General features: G+C 35.5%; 1 protein-coding gene across 1 annotated transcript in view; it reads left to right on the top strand.

The window, feature by feature from the left end:
• pip4k2aa (phosphatidylinositol-5-phosphate 4-kinase, type II, alpha a) overlaps positions 1-8,687 on the top strand; it is a 36,079-nt gene extending 27,392 nt beyond the window's left edge. Inside the window, exons 6-10 of the mRNA XM_053487914.1 lie at positions 52-90; positions 3,872-3,985; positions 4,077-4,317; positions 5,013-5,116; positions 5,685-8,687. Coding sequence (XP_053343889.1) covers positions 52-90; positions 3,872-3,985; positions 4,077-4,317; positions 5,013-5,116; positions 5,685-5,765 — 579 coding nt within the window. The 3' untranslated portion in view covers positions 5,766-8,687. The remainder of the gene's footprint in view (positions 1-51; positions 91-3,871; positions 3,986-4,076; positions 4,318-5,012; positions 5,117-5,684) is intronic.
• Positions 8,688-12,671: the final 3,984 nt, after the last annotated feature.

Below are 12,671 nucleotides of genomic sequence, written 5' to 3'. Positions count from 1 at the left end.
TCAATTATGAACTGACAAGTTTTTTTTTGTTGTTGTTTGTTTTTTTCTAAGGGGTCTACAGTTGCCAGGGAGGCCAGTGACAAGGAGAAGGTAATGTTGATGGACTTAATGTGCAGCTTCATATATTTTTTTAACTAGCAAATCTTACTGTAATAAACTGTTTTTGTTTAACCTTAAAACTAACTTGAATAGAAATTTTTAAAGAACTTTCCAAATCTTATTGTCTTGTTTCGTTTGGTCTTATTTCTGTAGAAGCGGTAAGCTGTATGTATTTCTTTGGCTTCATGCTTTGTTGCACAAACCTGTTTTAATTGAGGCCGTAGTTATGTGGCTGTGTGATGGACATCTTTTTTTATTTTTTTTCAGACTTAAATCATGAGTAAGAATGTTTTGGTTAAAGATGTATGTTTAACCTAAAGTCTGTCTAGACTTCTTGTCTCATTATAATACTAATACGTTTATGCTTGTCATGTGCAGACATGTGTTACTTCACACCGAGGATCATGACTTGTTGCAGGACAATATTTCCAGCATGTTCTTTTGAGAACCATTTTTGTCTTAAAACCCACCTGAGGATGGTTTTGTAGCTTTGTAGAAGGCTACCATTTTGAAACGATTGTTTCCAAATTTACAATAAGATGCCATAGTTAAAAGGGGTGCAATAATAATTACCCTTTCTTTAAGCTGAGTATCTCTCAGTTATGTGCCTAGAGTTTGCCAGGGACTTCAATAGGAACCAGGCTTTATGTTCTGATGAGTCAAGCATAGTGGAAATGTACTGTATTTTGTGCAAAACAAATAGGATTTCCTTTTAAAAGAGGTGTGCTTATATGGAAAATAACTTAAGCGTGGTGAACGATCTGTCATGTTGTTAGGCTGTTTATTTTTTTTTTTCGCCTAAAGATCGTAGGACATTTCCTAGGATACTCTACAGCCTCCAGGAAGTGATATTATTTTAGCGGATATCATTCCGTCATTCGATCTTCTAGCAGGACTGCGATGCAAAACATCCACAAAAATTGTTCAGTGAGCACAGAGCCATGTGTCCATGCCATTCCTTTGAACCAAACCCCACTGAAAAATGGCATGTTCATCCCAGTCGGTCATTCAGTAAGCACAGGACTTGAAATAATAAGAATTTTGAAATAAATATTGAATTAATTTTCAGAGAAAAATATGTGTCGCTTTGTTTATTTATTTATTCATTTATTTTTGTATTTACTACTTGGCTAATTCTGCCTTTTCATACTTGCAGTGTACTGCCACCCTCAAACAATTTAAGTTTCTAAATGTGAATAGGAAGGACTACTATTTTTAAAGTAAGCGTGTCCCATTTAGCAGCAGTAACTGTCACAAAGCTTTTTATGGAAATCCAAGTCTAGAGTGCTAATGAGCAAGCCAAAGGCAACAGAAAGAAAACTTGAAAGAAAATTGTACTTAAAATAAGGATTACAGCAGGACTACAAATAGCTGTTTAATCCATTGAACTCTCTTATTCATAGTATTTTATTTGTACAGTGCCCTGCAGAATTATTGGCACTAATTATAAAAAAAAAAAAAAACTCTTCCACGCAGAAATGGAGGATTCTTAGGTTCGTTCATTAGAACAACTTCAATTCATATAATGAAATTTCAACAAGGTTTCAAAAATTGAGACTGGAATAATGAATTTGTTTAAGGACCCCAGAATGGCAGCTTGGCTGTACTTTCAGTCTTTTGATCAGAAGCCCAAAGCGGCAACCTACAGGAAACTTTTTTTTTTTTTGGTTTGTTTTTTTTTGCCAGTTGTGTATTTCTTTTGTTGTCATGGAGACCTCAGACAAAATAGGTTAAATTTTTCACTGTAGATTGTTCTTCAGGATTTAAATTTCCAATACATTCAGAAATCTAGCGCTAAAGAATTCCTTGAGAAGTACCTATATACAGTACAGGTATATGGTTTCTCGGTCGTCTTGTGGCTAGCATACCGCACATTCATTCCACTGAGGCGCATTGCACAAGTAGGTGCACTCCAAGTGTCTGTCTCAAGCCTGGATAAATTGGGGAAGGTTGCATCAGTAGGGGCATTCGGCATAAAATCTGTGCCACGTCACATGTACTGTATGTGGATCTGCATAGAGCTGCTGTCAATGGCTTATAGTGTACAAATAGTATACGTTTGCACACATACTTGCACCTTTTTTCTGAAGTTATACATGATATTTACAGTTAATCGAGAGTCAACAGATGATGTATAGCAGCAGCGTAAGATAAGGGGCCCGATTAATGCTAAATCTGCAAGTGTTATAATAGTATGAAAATGGCCAGAATGGCAGTTAAAGGCTCAGCTAACGGAGTTTGGTCACCTCAAAACCAAACAGCATGGTTTATCAATGGTTGTGCAGGTTTTAACTAAGGTTACTAATGTGTTAGGCTTAGTTGCATCAGACACATCTGTATGAGAGCATGTACACATTTTCATGCACTATTTTGATGATTGTACACGGACAAAGGTCAATGTCCACACATGATTGGTTTCTGAGAGTAAACATGTAAATATGTCGATGAGTTCCTGCAGTTAATATGACTGCAGGACTGGAAGGATAGAAAATTTAGACCTGCTATAAAATAAGGTTTAAAACCTCAGTTTCAGAAATCAGCTTGTTGTGCAGTGCACAGGTTTCTGGTGGTCAGAGGTAGAATAAGGAGACCAGACGTCTATTTTAATCCTGTTATTTGCTCTCTCTCTCTCTCTCTCTCTCACACACACACACACACACACACACACACACACACACACACACACACACACTGCACCTAATCCCTGTTGTATCCTTGGGCTCTCATAGGGTTGTGCAAGGCCATGACTGATGCCAAAGTGGCTATTCAAGACAAACACATACCCTCACGTACAGAGTTTGTTGTAGCACACACAAAGCTGGTGCTTTTCCATAGTTTAGCACTGTATTAATTATTCTTTTAATCATTGTTTTCTCTTCAAAAAACAAGAGTTTTGTTTGTCAAGATGCGGGTCTCACACGGTCAGTCCAGTGTTTGACAGAAGTTATAATATGAAGAAAATGCAGGGTTCAAAGAACGCTGGTATTTAATATAAACAGTATTTTTCTCTCATTGTGGCATTAATCGCATCCAGAAGCATATTTGATCAAGGACTCGTTCGTTTAGCGGTCTCTGGCAGGCTACATGTGGAGCATTGGTGTGACATCTCTCATTTAAATTGCTGTTTCATTGGTGAGTCACAGTGTTGTGTAAACTCCAGGCACTTTATAGCAGCATGCGATTTGTCTGATTTAGTGTCAGGATGATTATTAAGGGTGATTGTGCACTGTTGCACTGTGGTATATAATTAAAATGTAAACATGCAGCTATTTTGTCACTCCTGTGGAAAACTAATTTAAGTACATTTTTATATATAAGCGGTAGAAATTAACTGTGCATTAAACAGACAGTGCTTGGTCTAATGGTGTATGGTTCTGTGATCAGGAAGTAAAATTATCACTATTTCATTTACAAACTTCCCTTAAATTTTTCTGAATAAGGAAGTCCTGCAGGAGGTCTGTCTTTTACAACGCCACAGCGCCCTCTAGGGGTGGTACTGTGTGAAAGATGCGTGTATTACATATAATGTATATAAATGACATTTTGAGTAAAGTCAATGTTTCATAATTATTATGCTGTTTAATATGTTTTTTTTTAATACATTAAATATTTCTTGAAATGAGTGAAAGCAGGTGTACTGATCTGATGAGGATGCAGTTATAATAATAGTATTGTTAATCTAATAAAAAAAAAACAGTACAGTTACTAGAGCTGGCTGGTAAGGAGATAATGGTTAAGAATTTTCTAAGAATGTTATTCTTTTTTCTTTAAGGCAAAGGAGCTGCCTACATATAAGGATAATGACTTCATTAACGATGGACAGAAAATATACATCGATGAGGAAAATAAAAAGATATTTCTTGAGAAGCTCAGAAAGGATGTGGAGGTAAAGCCTCTGTGAACACTGTCTTAAACCACTTGTTTAAATAGTATTCTATGACAGTATGAGTTTTGATTACTTTCCTCGGTGTGTTTAGTTCTTGGCACAGCTGAAGCTAATGGACTACAGTCTGCTGGTGGGCATCCATGATGTGGAACGAGCAGAGCAGGAGGAAGTGGAAAGCGAGGACAATGAAGGAGATGATGAAGGAGAGAGTGACGGAGGGATTGTTGGAACACCTCCGGACAGCCCCAGCAACACTCTGGACAGCACCAAACCCCTTTCACCGGGAGACTTTGACCCTACTATTGATGTCTATGCAATTAAAAGCCATGATAGTGAGTGCAAATTATTAAGGACCATAGTTCTGTGCACACCTTATTTAATTTAAATTTTTATTTTGAGCATTAAATGTTCCTGCCCAAACATGCCTGGCTGCCTAAATTTGGTGAAAATAACCCTTCCGCCTCTCATTTTTTACACACCTCTATTATATTTTTATCTGATTATCTTGTCCTTAATGGTATTATTCGGGATTTGATTTTTGCTTGCTGATAAATCTTCTTCAGGATATATTTCTCCAGCAGGGCAAAATTACTTCATGGGTATTTATTTCTTGTTTTATAAAATGTGTTCATGAATCTGTTTGCTCTCAGCCATGTCAACATTCAGTCAAACTGCACACTCGTGCTCTTGGGATATTGATTAACATATTCAGCTAACTCATGCTACTCAAGTATGTCTTTATTTAAAAATTGGTGCAGAAGTTAAAATCTTTCATTTGATTACACAATGTTCTATGTTGAAAAATGAGTGGGTAATTAATGTACGTAATAGGTTAAAATTTGCGGAAGTATTTCTGTAGAAAAAAAAAAGAATCATCGCACTCCTTGTCAAATAACAAGTCAACAATGTGATAAACACAGTACAGAAAATATAACACCTGACTTACTAACTGCCTCGTTGCATTTTTAGCTCAGCTTAAGTTCTTGAACATTTTAATTGGTTATGGTATTCTGTTTATCATTTAAAGATTCCCCTCGGAAAGAAGTCTACTTTATGGCTGTTATCGACATACTGCAGCATTACGATGCCAAGAAAAAAGCAGCTCATGCAGCCAAAACAGTCAAGCATGGAGTGAGTGCTTTATTTATTATTCCCTATCATGTTAGCATTGTGCATTTATAAGTGCTTAATGTAGAAAAGATAATTTCCATAGCATGATACCTGGAACTTTTTAAGCACCACAAAAACTTTAAGGCATTTTTGAGTGAAGGAACGAAATTCAAGATTTGAATCCCTGTGAATCTGGAGGCCTAAATGATCGCATAGGTGTTTTGAATTCACCCCTAGAAGCCCTGCCCCCTTCTCTACATGGGGACCTGGAGAAAGTTTTGAGTCAGTTATAATATGAAGTTTGTCAGCATAACTAACATCAGACAAGTGTATAAGTTATATTTATTTATCAGGGATACCAATAAGCAATGCCACTTTAAAACAAACAAGACTAACAAAGCCACATATCAAGTCTAATACTTGACAAATTATTTTAGTCTGAATGTAACAGATTCTTTTTTCAGAAGGTAAAAGTTCAGTAGGTTCCATAAACTTGAAACAGTCTTTGCTTGTTGTATAAAGCTGGTATTGTTTCTCAATTAATTTATTGAGTGTAATTACTTCTTTTATGTTTCCTCTGTTTGTCTAGGCCGGAGCAGAGATATCTACCGTGAACCCGGAGCAGTACTCTAAAAGATTCTACGAGTTCATTACCACCATTCTGCCCTAAACTTGAGCAAAACTCACAGGGGCAAAGAGGAACGCTGATGGAGGGGTGCCCAATCGCACTCACCCACCCTTACAGCAGCTACAACCACCATTCGTTTACATTTTTTTTTTATTTGTTCTTTGCCGTTTGTGGGACCATAATTGTGATAAAACAGTAACAAGTATAAATCTTTGTGGGAGCTAAGGAAATTTTTTTTCCTTTATTTTTTTTTTTTTTTGGCTTTCCAATGCATGTCCCTCATGGCATTTTTAATTCATATGTGATGGTGTGCGTGGCTCAGTGAATGGACATGTACCTGTAGAATGAAGTCACTCAGAATGGAGGCTGAGAAGGAATGGAGCAACTGCTGTAGACTTTCCAACTTCAGACAAAATGGAAATGTGAAGCTATTCCATGCAAAGTCAATCACCCCCCCCTCCAAATCATCAAATATGATTTCTTAAAATTATATTTTTACATGCTTTACCAGAAATTGCATTTTATCAGTCCGCCCCGTTCATCTTTCAAAGTTAAACCCAAATTTAACCAAAATCTTCCTTCTATTTGTTTTTTTATTTGCATTTCTTCTAGTTAAAGGCTGCAGCACTTGTAGATAAACATACTTTAATTTTCCTAGTTGACAAAACTTCTCCTTAGTTTATTTCTCCAAGATCATGACTCTCCTCCTCTGAACAGACTGACTGCAAAGAAAACGCTCCTGAGCTCCATTTACATTTACGAAGGAATGCACCTTCTGACTGTTGCATGTTCCTACAGTGTTTCACACGAGTGTGTGGTGGTGTTTTTTTTTTTTCTGTGTTTTGAAATGAACTATAGGAGGTTCAGATGATTTTGTCTAGAATTTTACATCCTGAAAAGGCGTTCTAATGAACTGAACAGAAGCAACAGCATTGGTGGCAATCACTTCAGTCTGTAAAATCTGTTACGGGAACGATCTTTCATTTGCCATCAGCACCTTAAACTGTTGCACTTTTTTTATTTTATTTTTTTTTTAGAATCTATTGGTCTGTTACGTACTGCAACAATAGCACTATGAGGCACTATTGAATGCAGTCCGTGGATTTGTTACATCACAAGTTTGCTTGTTCTAGGCAGAAAAGTTATAGTTTACCTCTTTCATCGTTTAAACAAATACACACTCATTGCTGAAATGTAAGCAACAGTGTTCATTCGGGGAGTTTGAGAAACACAGGATGGGGGGGGGGTCCTGTGTGTAGGCAAGTGATTTTTTTTTTTTTGCCAGTTTTGTAAACTTTACGTTTTAACTTGGCAGTCGAGTCAACAGTGTATTGTATATTTTGCACATAATGAACCAGAAGTTTAGATAATCCCTTTGGTTCGATAGAGTGGTATTTACAGGGGGGACATGCCACACCTGTAAGCTTACAAAATGGACTCATAACTGATTTATAAGAACTCCAGTCGACTCTTAGGAAAGGTCAATAATTGTTCATGTTAAGCGTCATGTTTTCTTACTTAGTTCATATAAAGCTGTGCGAAATGCCTAGAATTTCTACGAATTTTGCATGTAATTGGTATTTGTTGGTATTGATGTGTCGAAACATGGCGCCCCCTCTAGAACGTTGACTCTGAAATCAGAATCAACATTTTCTTATTTGTTGATTCAGTTTTTAAATTAAATGCACAGTTTTTATTTGCATTTTAAGTTGTACACGGAATTTTTCCGCATTTTAAGCAGCACATCCCTATCGAGTGAAGTGTTCTGATAAATGAAGAATGTTACTGTTTTAAATTGTGCAGTACTGTAAAAAGTTTTGTTTATTTTGAATAATGCATGTTGCATTTGTTTGACCTGTTCAGCCTGAAGCCGTGTGTAACCGCCACGCCTCCCAGAAAAAAAAGAAAGGAAAAAAAGACAACAAAAAACAAAAATAATAATAATAATAATAATACTCGCGCTTATTTCTGCCGGTCTTCTACCTGCTTTATACTGTGTCAGCAATGTATACACTGTGCAAGAGTCGTGCCTTTTTACTCCAAATGATTTAATTTTGTATTCTTAATCCTAGTTTTTTTTTCTCCAAAGGTGAAATCTTATTTTCTAATATCTGTGTGGTTAAAACATGTTTGTTTGTTTGTTTGTTGTCTGTTGTTTGGCTGTGTATGAGAATAACACTCAAACTTTTAACCCCTTTTGTGTTCCAGTAGTGAAAATGGCCCTGTGAAAGTTGACTCGGACTTCTGTTATAATGTTTTGTTTTTATTATTATTATTTTTGTTTATCAATTTAACCTCAGTATTATCTTTAATCCAGACTATTTTGCTATTTCTGTCCGTTTTTAATTTTTTTTGACCAATTTGCGCAGTGGTTTTTCTTATTTTTATTTTTTAAGTGTTACTTTTTTGGGAACAGGAGAGAGAGGGGAAACACCGACTTTCCCTGCATTCGTCGTGGTCTTCGCATTTGCAAAGAAGAAAAAAAAAATATATATATATACATGTGCTTGAATACTTGTGGTTTTGACACGCAGAAGCTCTCAGCCGGAAACCCGCTTCATCTCGCGCCTCTGGCCTTCAGATTTGCCAAATCAGCACTCAGACTCTCCGCACAGGTTCTTCGTGTCATGTAGAAATCTTCACCGAAAAATGATGGAAGTTGTATTGTGTGCTATTATCAGATAATGTCTCTTTTTAGGCTATATTAAAACGCGGCGAAACGTGTGCGTGTGTGTGTCCTGTTTAACTCCGCAGCTAGTTAAAAAAGAAAGAAAGAGAGCCCCCTTCATCAGCTTGTAGAAATAACTGTTTGCCAAAAGATTGGCCTGTTTGAGGATGGAAAGTGTTTATATGAGGGGTTTTTAGAAGAGTGGGAGGGGGTTATTCAGAGTTTATGATGTTAATCGATATAACACACTCCATTTCAGAAGCATCGCTCAAAACCAATAAAGCACTTTGCAAATCCTCGTGCCTGTGTGTTTTCTAAACGGTCACTAAGTGCACTCGCATCCGCAGGAAGTCTATTGTTCTCGTATATACATCTGAACTGTGTCTATTCTTCTTCTTATTATTATTAAATCTTCATATGAAGGCTGTTGAGGTTTACTCTTTTACGAAACTGATCAGGGAACAGAAATTACAAGACCCACAACATTAGAGATGGTGTCTCTGAAGGTTAAATAAACATTCTCAGCCTCCACATAAATGACGACGTTATGCGACATTTTTGCAGTTTATTAATTCAAAGATGAAAGTGAAAACCATGATGTGTGCTTACCTTTGCTGGTTACGGTGGTGCTACCATCATTTTTGTACATTTATTAGCCTTATGGACCCCTTACGTCTGACATAATGTGGTGGTCCTTTAATTAACTTGTTGAAATTTTAATTGGCCATTTTAAATTATTTTTTATTAAACGTCCAGTTGAACATTAACAGCTGAAAGGTGCACCCTTGACAGTACCACCCAAGTGACCAGAAGCAGCACCTTTATCAGGTAATTATTTTTTACATTTTATTTTTAAGCGCAACATGGCTGCATCCTATCGTGATCAGAAGAGTGCAATGAAAAAGAATCTGAAGATGTTTGCATATGTTTTTATAATACAAAAAACAGTATAGTTTATATATAATTAAAGTATAAAGTTATAATCAGTCTATCCTGTGATTTTCTGTAGTTATTCTGTAGTAATTTATTTCAGGATCTACTCATGGTCCAGGCTGAACGGGTGATTTATTATAGCCTACAATTAGCCTTTAATATCTTTTGTATTTTTATTTGATGCCTTTTCTAGTAATACAGCCCGAAGAGTTTAATCTGATAAAAAAATTAAATGCTAATAGTGAAATTAAATGCGGAGCACTTCAGTGTATATAGCAGGCAATCTCATCATCGCACAGTTTAGGGATTAACGTCCGGAATAAATAAATCTGTTTATAATTTAGATGCAGCAGAATTTCGGAAGAGTGCTTAAAATATGCTTATGAAGTAAATTGAATCATTATCAGTTCTTTTTCCAAATGGATTAAATTTTGTACGTTTTTTTCTAAAATAATGGTTATATAAGTCGTCCCTTTCACAGAAAACGGAATTTAAGTTAAAATAACTTGTATATTATATAAATCAGCTCGCGCGCACAGACCAGCGCTTGGACTTCACGTGTGGTTTAACATTATTTACTAGACACATAATGTATTATCTATCCATCCATCCATCTATTCATATTGATAGATAAACTTTTTTAGCTCCACACCGACCCCTAAATTTCACTGGTCATACAATAACAGAGGAGCCTCGCGGGACAAATGTGTACATAAACAGGTAGGACAGGTGTAAAAATAAGTTACCATTTAAATTACGTCCCTTTATTTATTTATTTATTTATTTATTTATTTATTTTTATTTTGTAGCAGATAATACGGCAGAATGTGTCTAATAAACAATGTTAATCCATACGTGAAATTGCAAACCAATGATATATATCTGTCTGACTATCTGTCCATATAGAGGTCCATATAAAGCATAGATAGAATAAGTTTATTTGTAAAAAAATTTTTTGGGGTGTTTTTTGACTTGTAGTATTTTTTTTATTCCTAAATAAATAGCTGCAAATAGCAGATCAATGCAAACTTACCTGTGTATCTCATTAGATAAATAACCATTTTCTCACTTTTCGCGTAAAATATAAGGCATAAGTCTTAGAGAACGATGCTTTCCAAGATTTGAGGCCCGTTTCTGCGGTGGTGATTGATTTTTTAATATACTCCGTTCCACCTTAAATGCCTCAGCCCTGCCCCCCTTTAGACGGAAGTTGCGCTATTTTTCTTCGTCTAATGGGGGCGACAAATGCACACAAAATGGCATGCTGGCTCTGTGCCACAATTAGCCTCGTCTGAAAAGAAGACCTGTCCGTAATTGTCGCGTATTTGTATCAAAAAGGCGATACGTAAACATGAATCTAGAGCCTGAACGGTCCAGTGTGTGTTATTAAACAAATTAAACCTGTTGCGTATGTGCTTTAAGGCACAGATTGCGATTCAAGTCCGCGCTTGCGGTTTTCAGCGTAATGGCTTCTCTGTTCGGTTTGGGAAATTGGAGCGTGTCGCACCGTTAACCCCTTGTTCCGATTGTATTTCTGAAAGTATACCACATCGACCAGGGAAAGGTTTTGTCCATAAAGGTTATTTTTGAACAGAAAAACGCATTAACAGCGTAGAGGTGAATCTGTAAGCCATCGAGCCTATTGTTTGTCTTTCACAGGTCCGTTTCTGCTGGAGCAGATGTTCATTCACTTTCAGCCTTATGAGCTAAAATGCTAATAAGCATATGTGCTTATATTACACCGAACCGGACCTTTTTTTTTTTTTTTTAAACCGAAACAGAGTTCATCTCTAGCATGTAGAGAATACAGATCTTTATTTATGCAAAAGGAAATATAGCAAGTAGCCGCTATACAATTTTCGGGATTAAATGCGTTTTTTTTTTTTTTTTACTTTTTTTTTATCTCTTTTATCATCGAGCTTACTATAAATGAATTTAATATATATGCTTATAAAAAATGAAATTTAACATCTACCCGTTAATGTCTATATGTTTTTTTTTTTTTTTTTTTGGTGATGAAAAAATACCATCAAAATTATCTATATAAAACGTGATATTCACCTGGTCGTGTTGGGTTGAAAACTATATTTCTTTCTAATGATCATTTGTGTCAAACTTAAAAATCAAACTAGCTCCTTAGAATTTTTTTTCTTCACAGTGATGTGATAAAAAGCTTTAAGTTGCTCCTTGGAGATTTTTTTTCTTGTTAAATATATCATATATTTTAATGATTTTTCCACTGTACATGTTTTACACTGAAAGGAGAAAAATAATTCTTTAACAAACATTGGTAAAGGTCCAGGCAGAAAAGGTTTATTGAAAATAAAAGGTTACTTTGCATATTTAATTTAATATGGTCTATAGAACCTGTTTATCTGTTAGTTTTTTTTTTTTGACAATATTTTTCTTCAATTTTAAACTGCAACATATACAAACTAAATGTGTAGAGTGCGTTTCGAAGCACACTTGAACGATCTAGATTTATAAACCCATTACACACACCTCTATATCTCCCTGATTAAACAGTAAATATGCATTTGTAAGTACAAGGCTAGACACCTAAAATATTTAAAGATTTAAAGCAGAAAAAGAGAGAAAGAAACAAGAAAGAAAAACAAGAAGCTGGAAGTCAGTGTTTTGTATGCAAAGAAAGGGGAAAAACATTAAAAAGTTTTTTTTAAAGGGTTTGTTTTCACAAAAAGGGGGAGATTCAATTCTAAATTAATATTGGGACTATGAAAAAGATAAAGGAAGGTCTGCCAATTTATAGTCCAGGCTCTTTAACACTTAAATAAAGTTTGTTTTATCACATACACAGCCATATATGATATGCAGTGACATGCATTCATATTAAAAAACCTCTTAGTGTCCCTCACAACGATTATCACATTTGTTGTTTCTCCGCATGTATTATAGCTATAGCTATATAGCTTAATAGCATATAGCTATTTAATTTTTTTTAAATGTTGTTAAACCTGTAAAACGAAACAGTATGCTAGGTGCTGACTCCTAATAAAAATGTCTTTGTATCCGACAGTATGTTCAAGCCCAACATTTGGAGCAGAAAATAAAAGCTTTTGTGAACAGGCTTTGTGAAATTAATTGGGAAAGTTTCTTTTTTTCATATATTCATGATAAAAAGTCCTGCATGATTTTCCCTCTTCATTTTACAAGCATTTACGCGATTTTTGCCTAAATGCGGCCGAAAAAAGTCTTCTGTCTATAGTGTAATTTTTTTTTGCAGTCCGAGACCTCTTTAAATGCTGAACAAACTTTTCGCACATCCTCCCTAAGGACTGTTTTAAAAGATAAGTATACAAATATTTAAATATTTGGATTATAATTTA

The sequence above is a fragment of the Clarias gariepinus genome, chromosome 26 (genome assembly GCF_024256425.1).
Source record: "Clarias gariepinus isolate MV-2021 ecotype Netherlands chromosome 26, CGAR_prim_01v2, whole genome shotgun sequence".
Classification (NCBI taxonomy): domain Eukaryota; kingdom Metazoa; phylum Chordata; class Actinopteri; order Siluriformes; family Clariidae; genus Clarias; species Clarias gariepinus.
The sequence above is the reverse complement of the archived record's forward strand: the minus strand, read 5'-3'. Positions and strand labels throughout refer to the sequence as shown.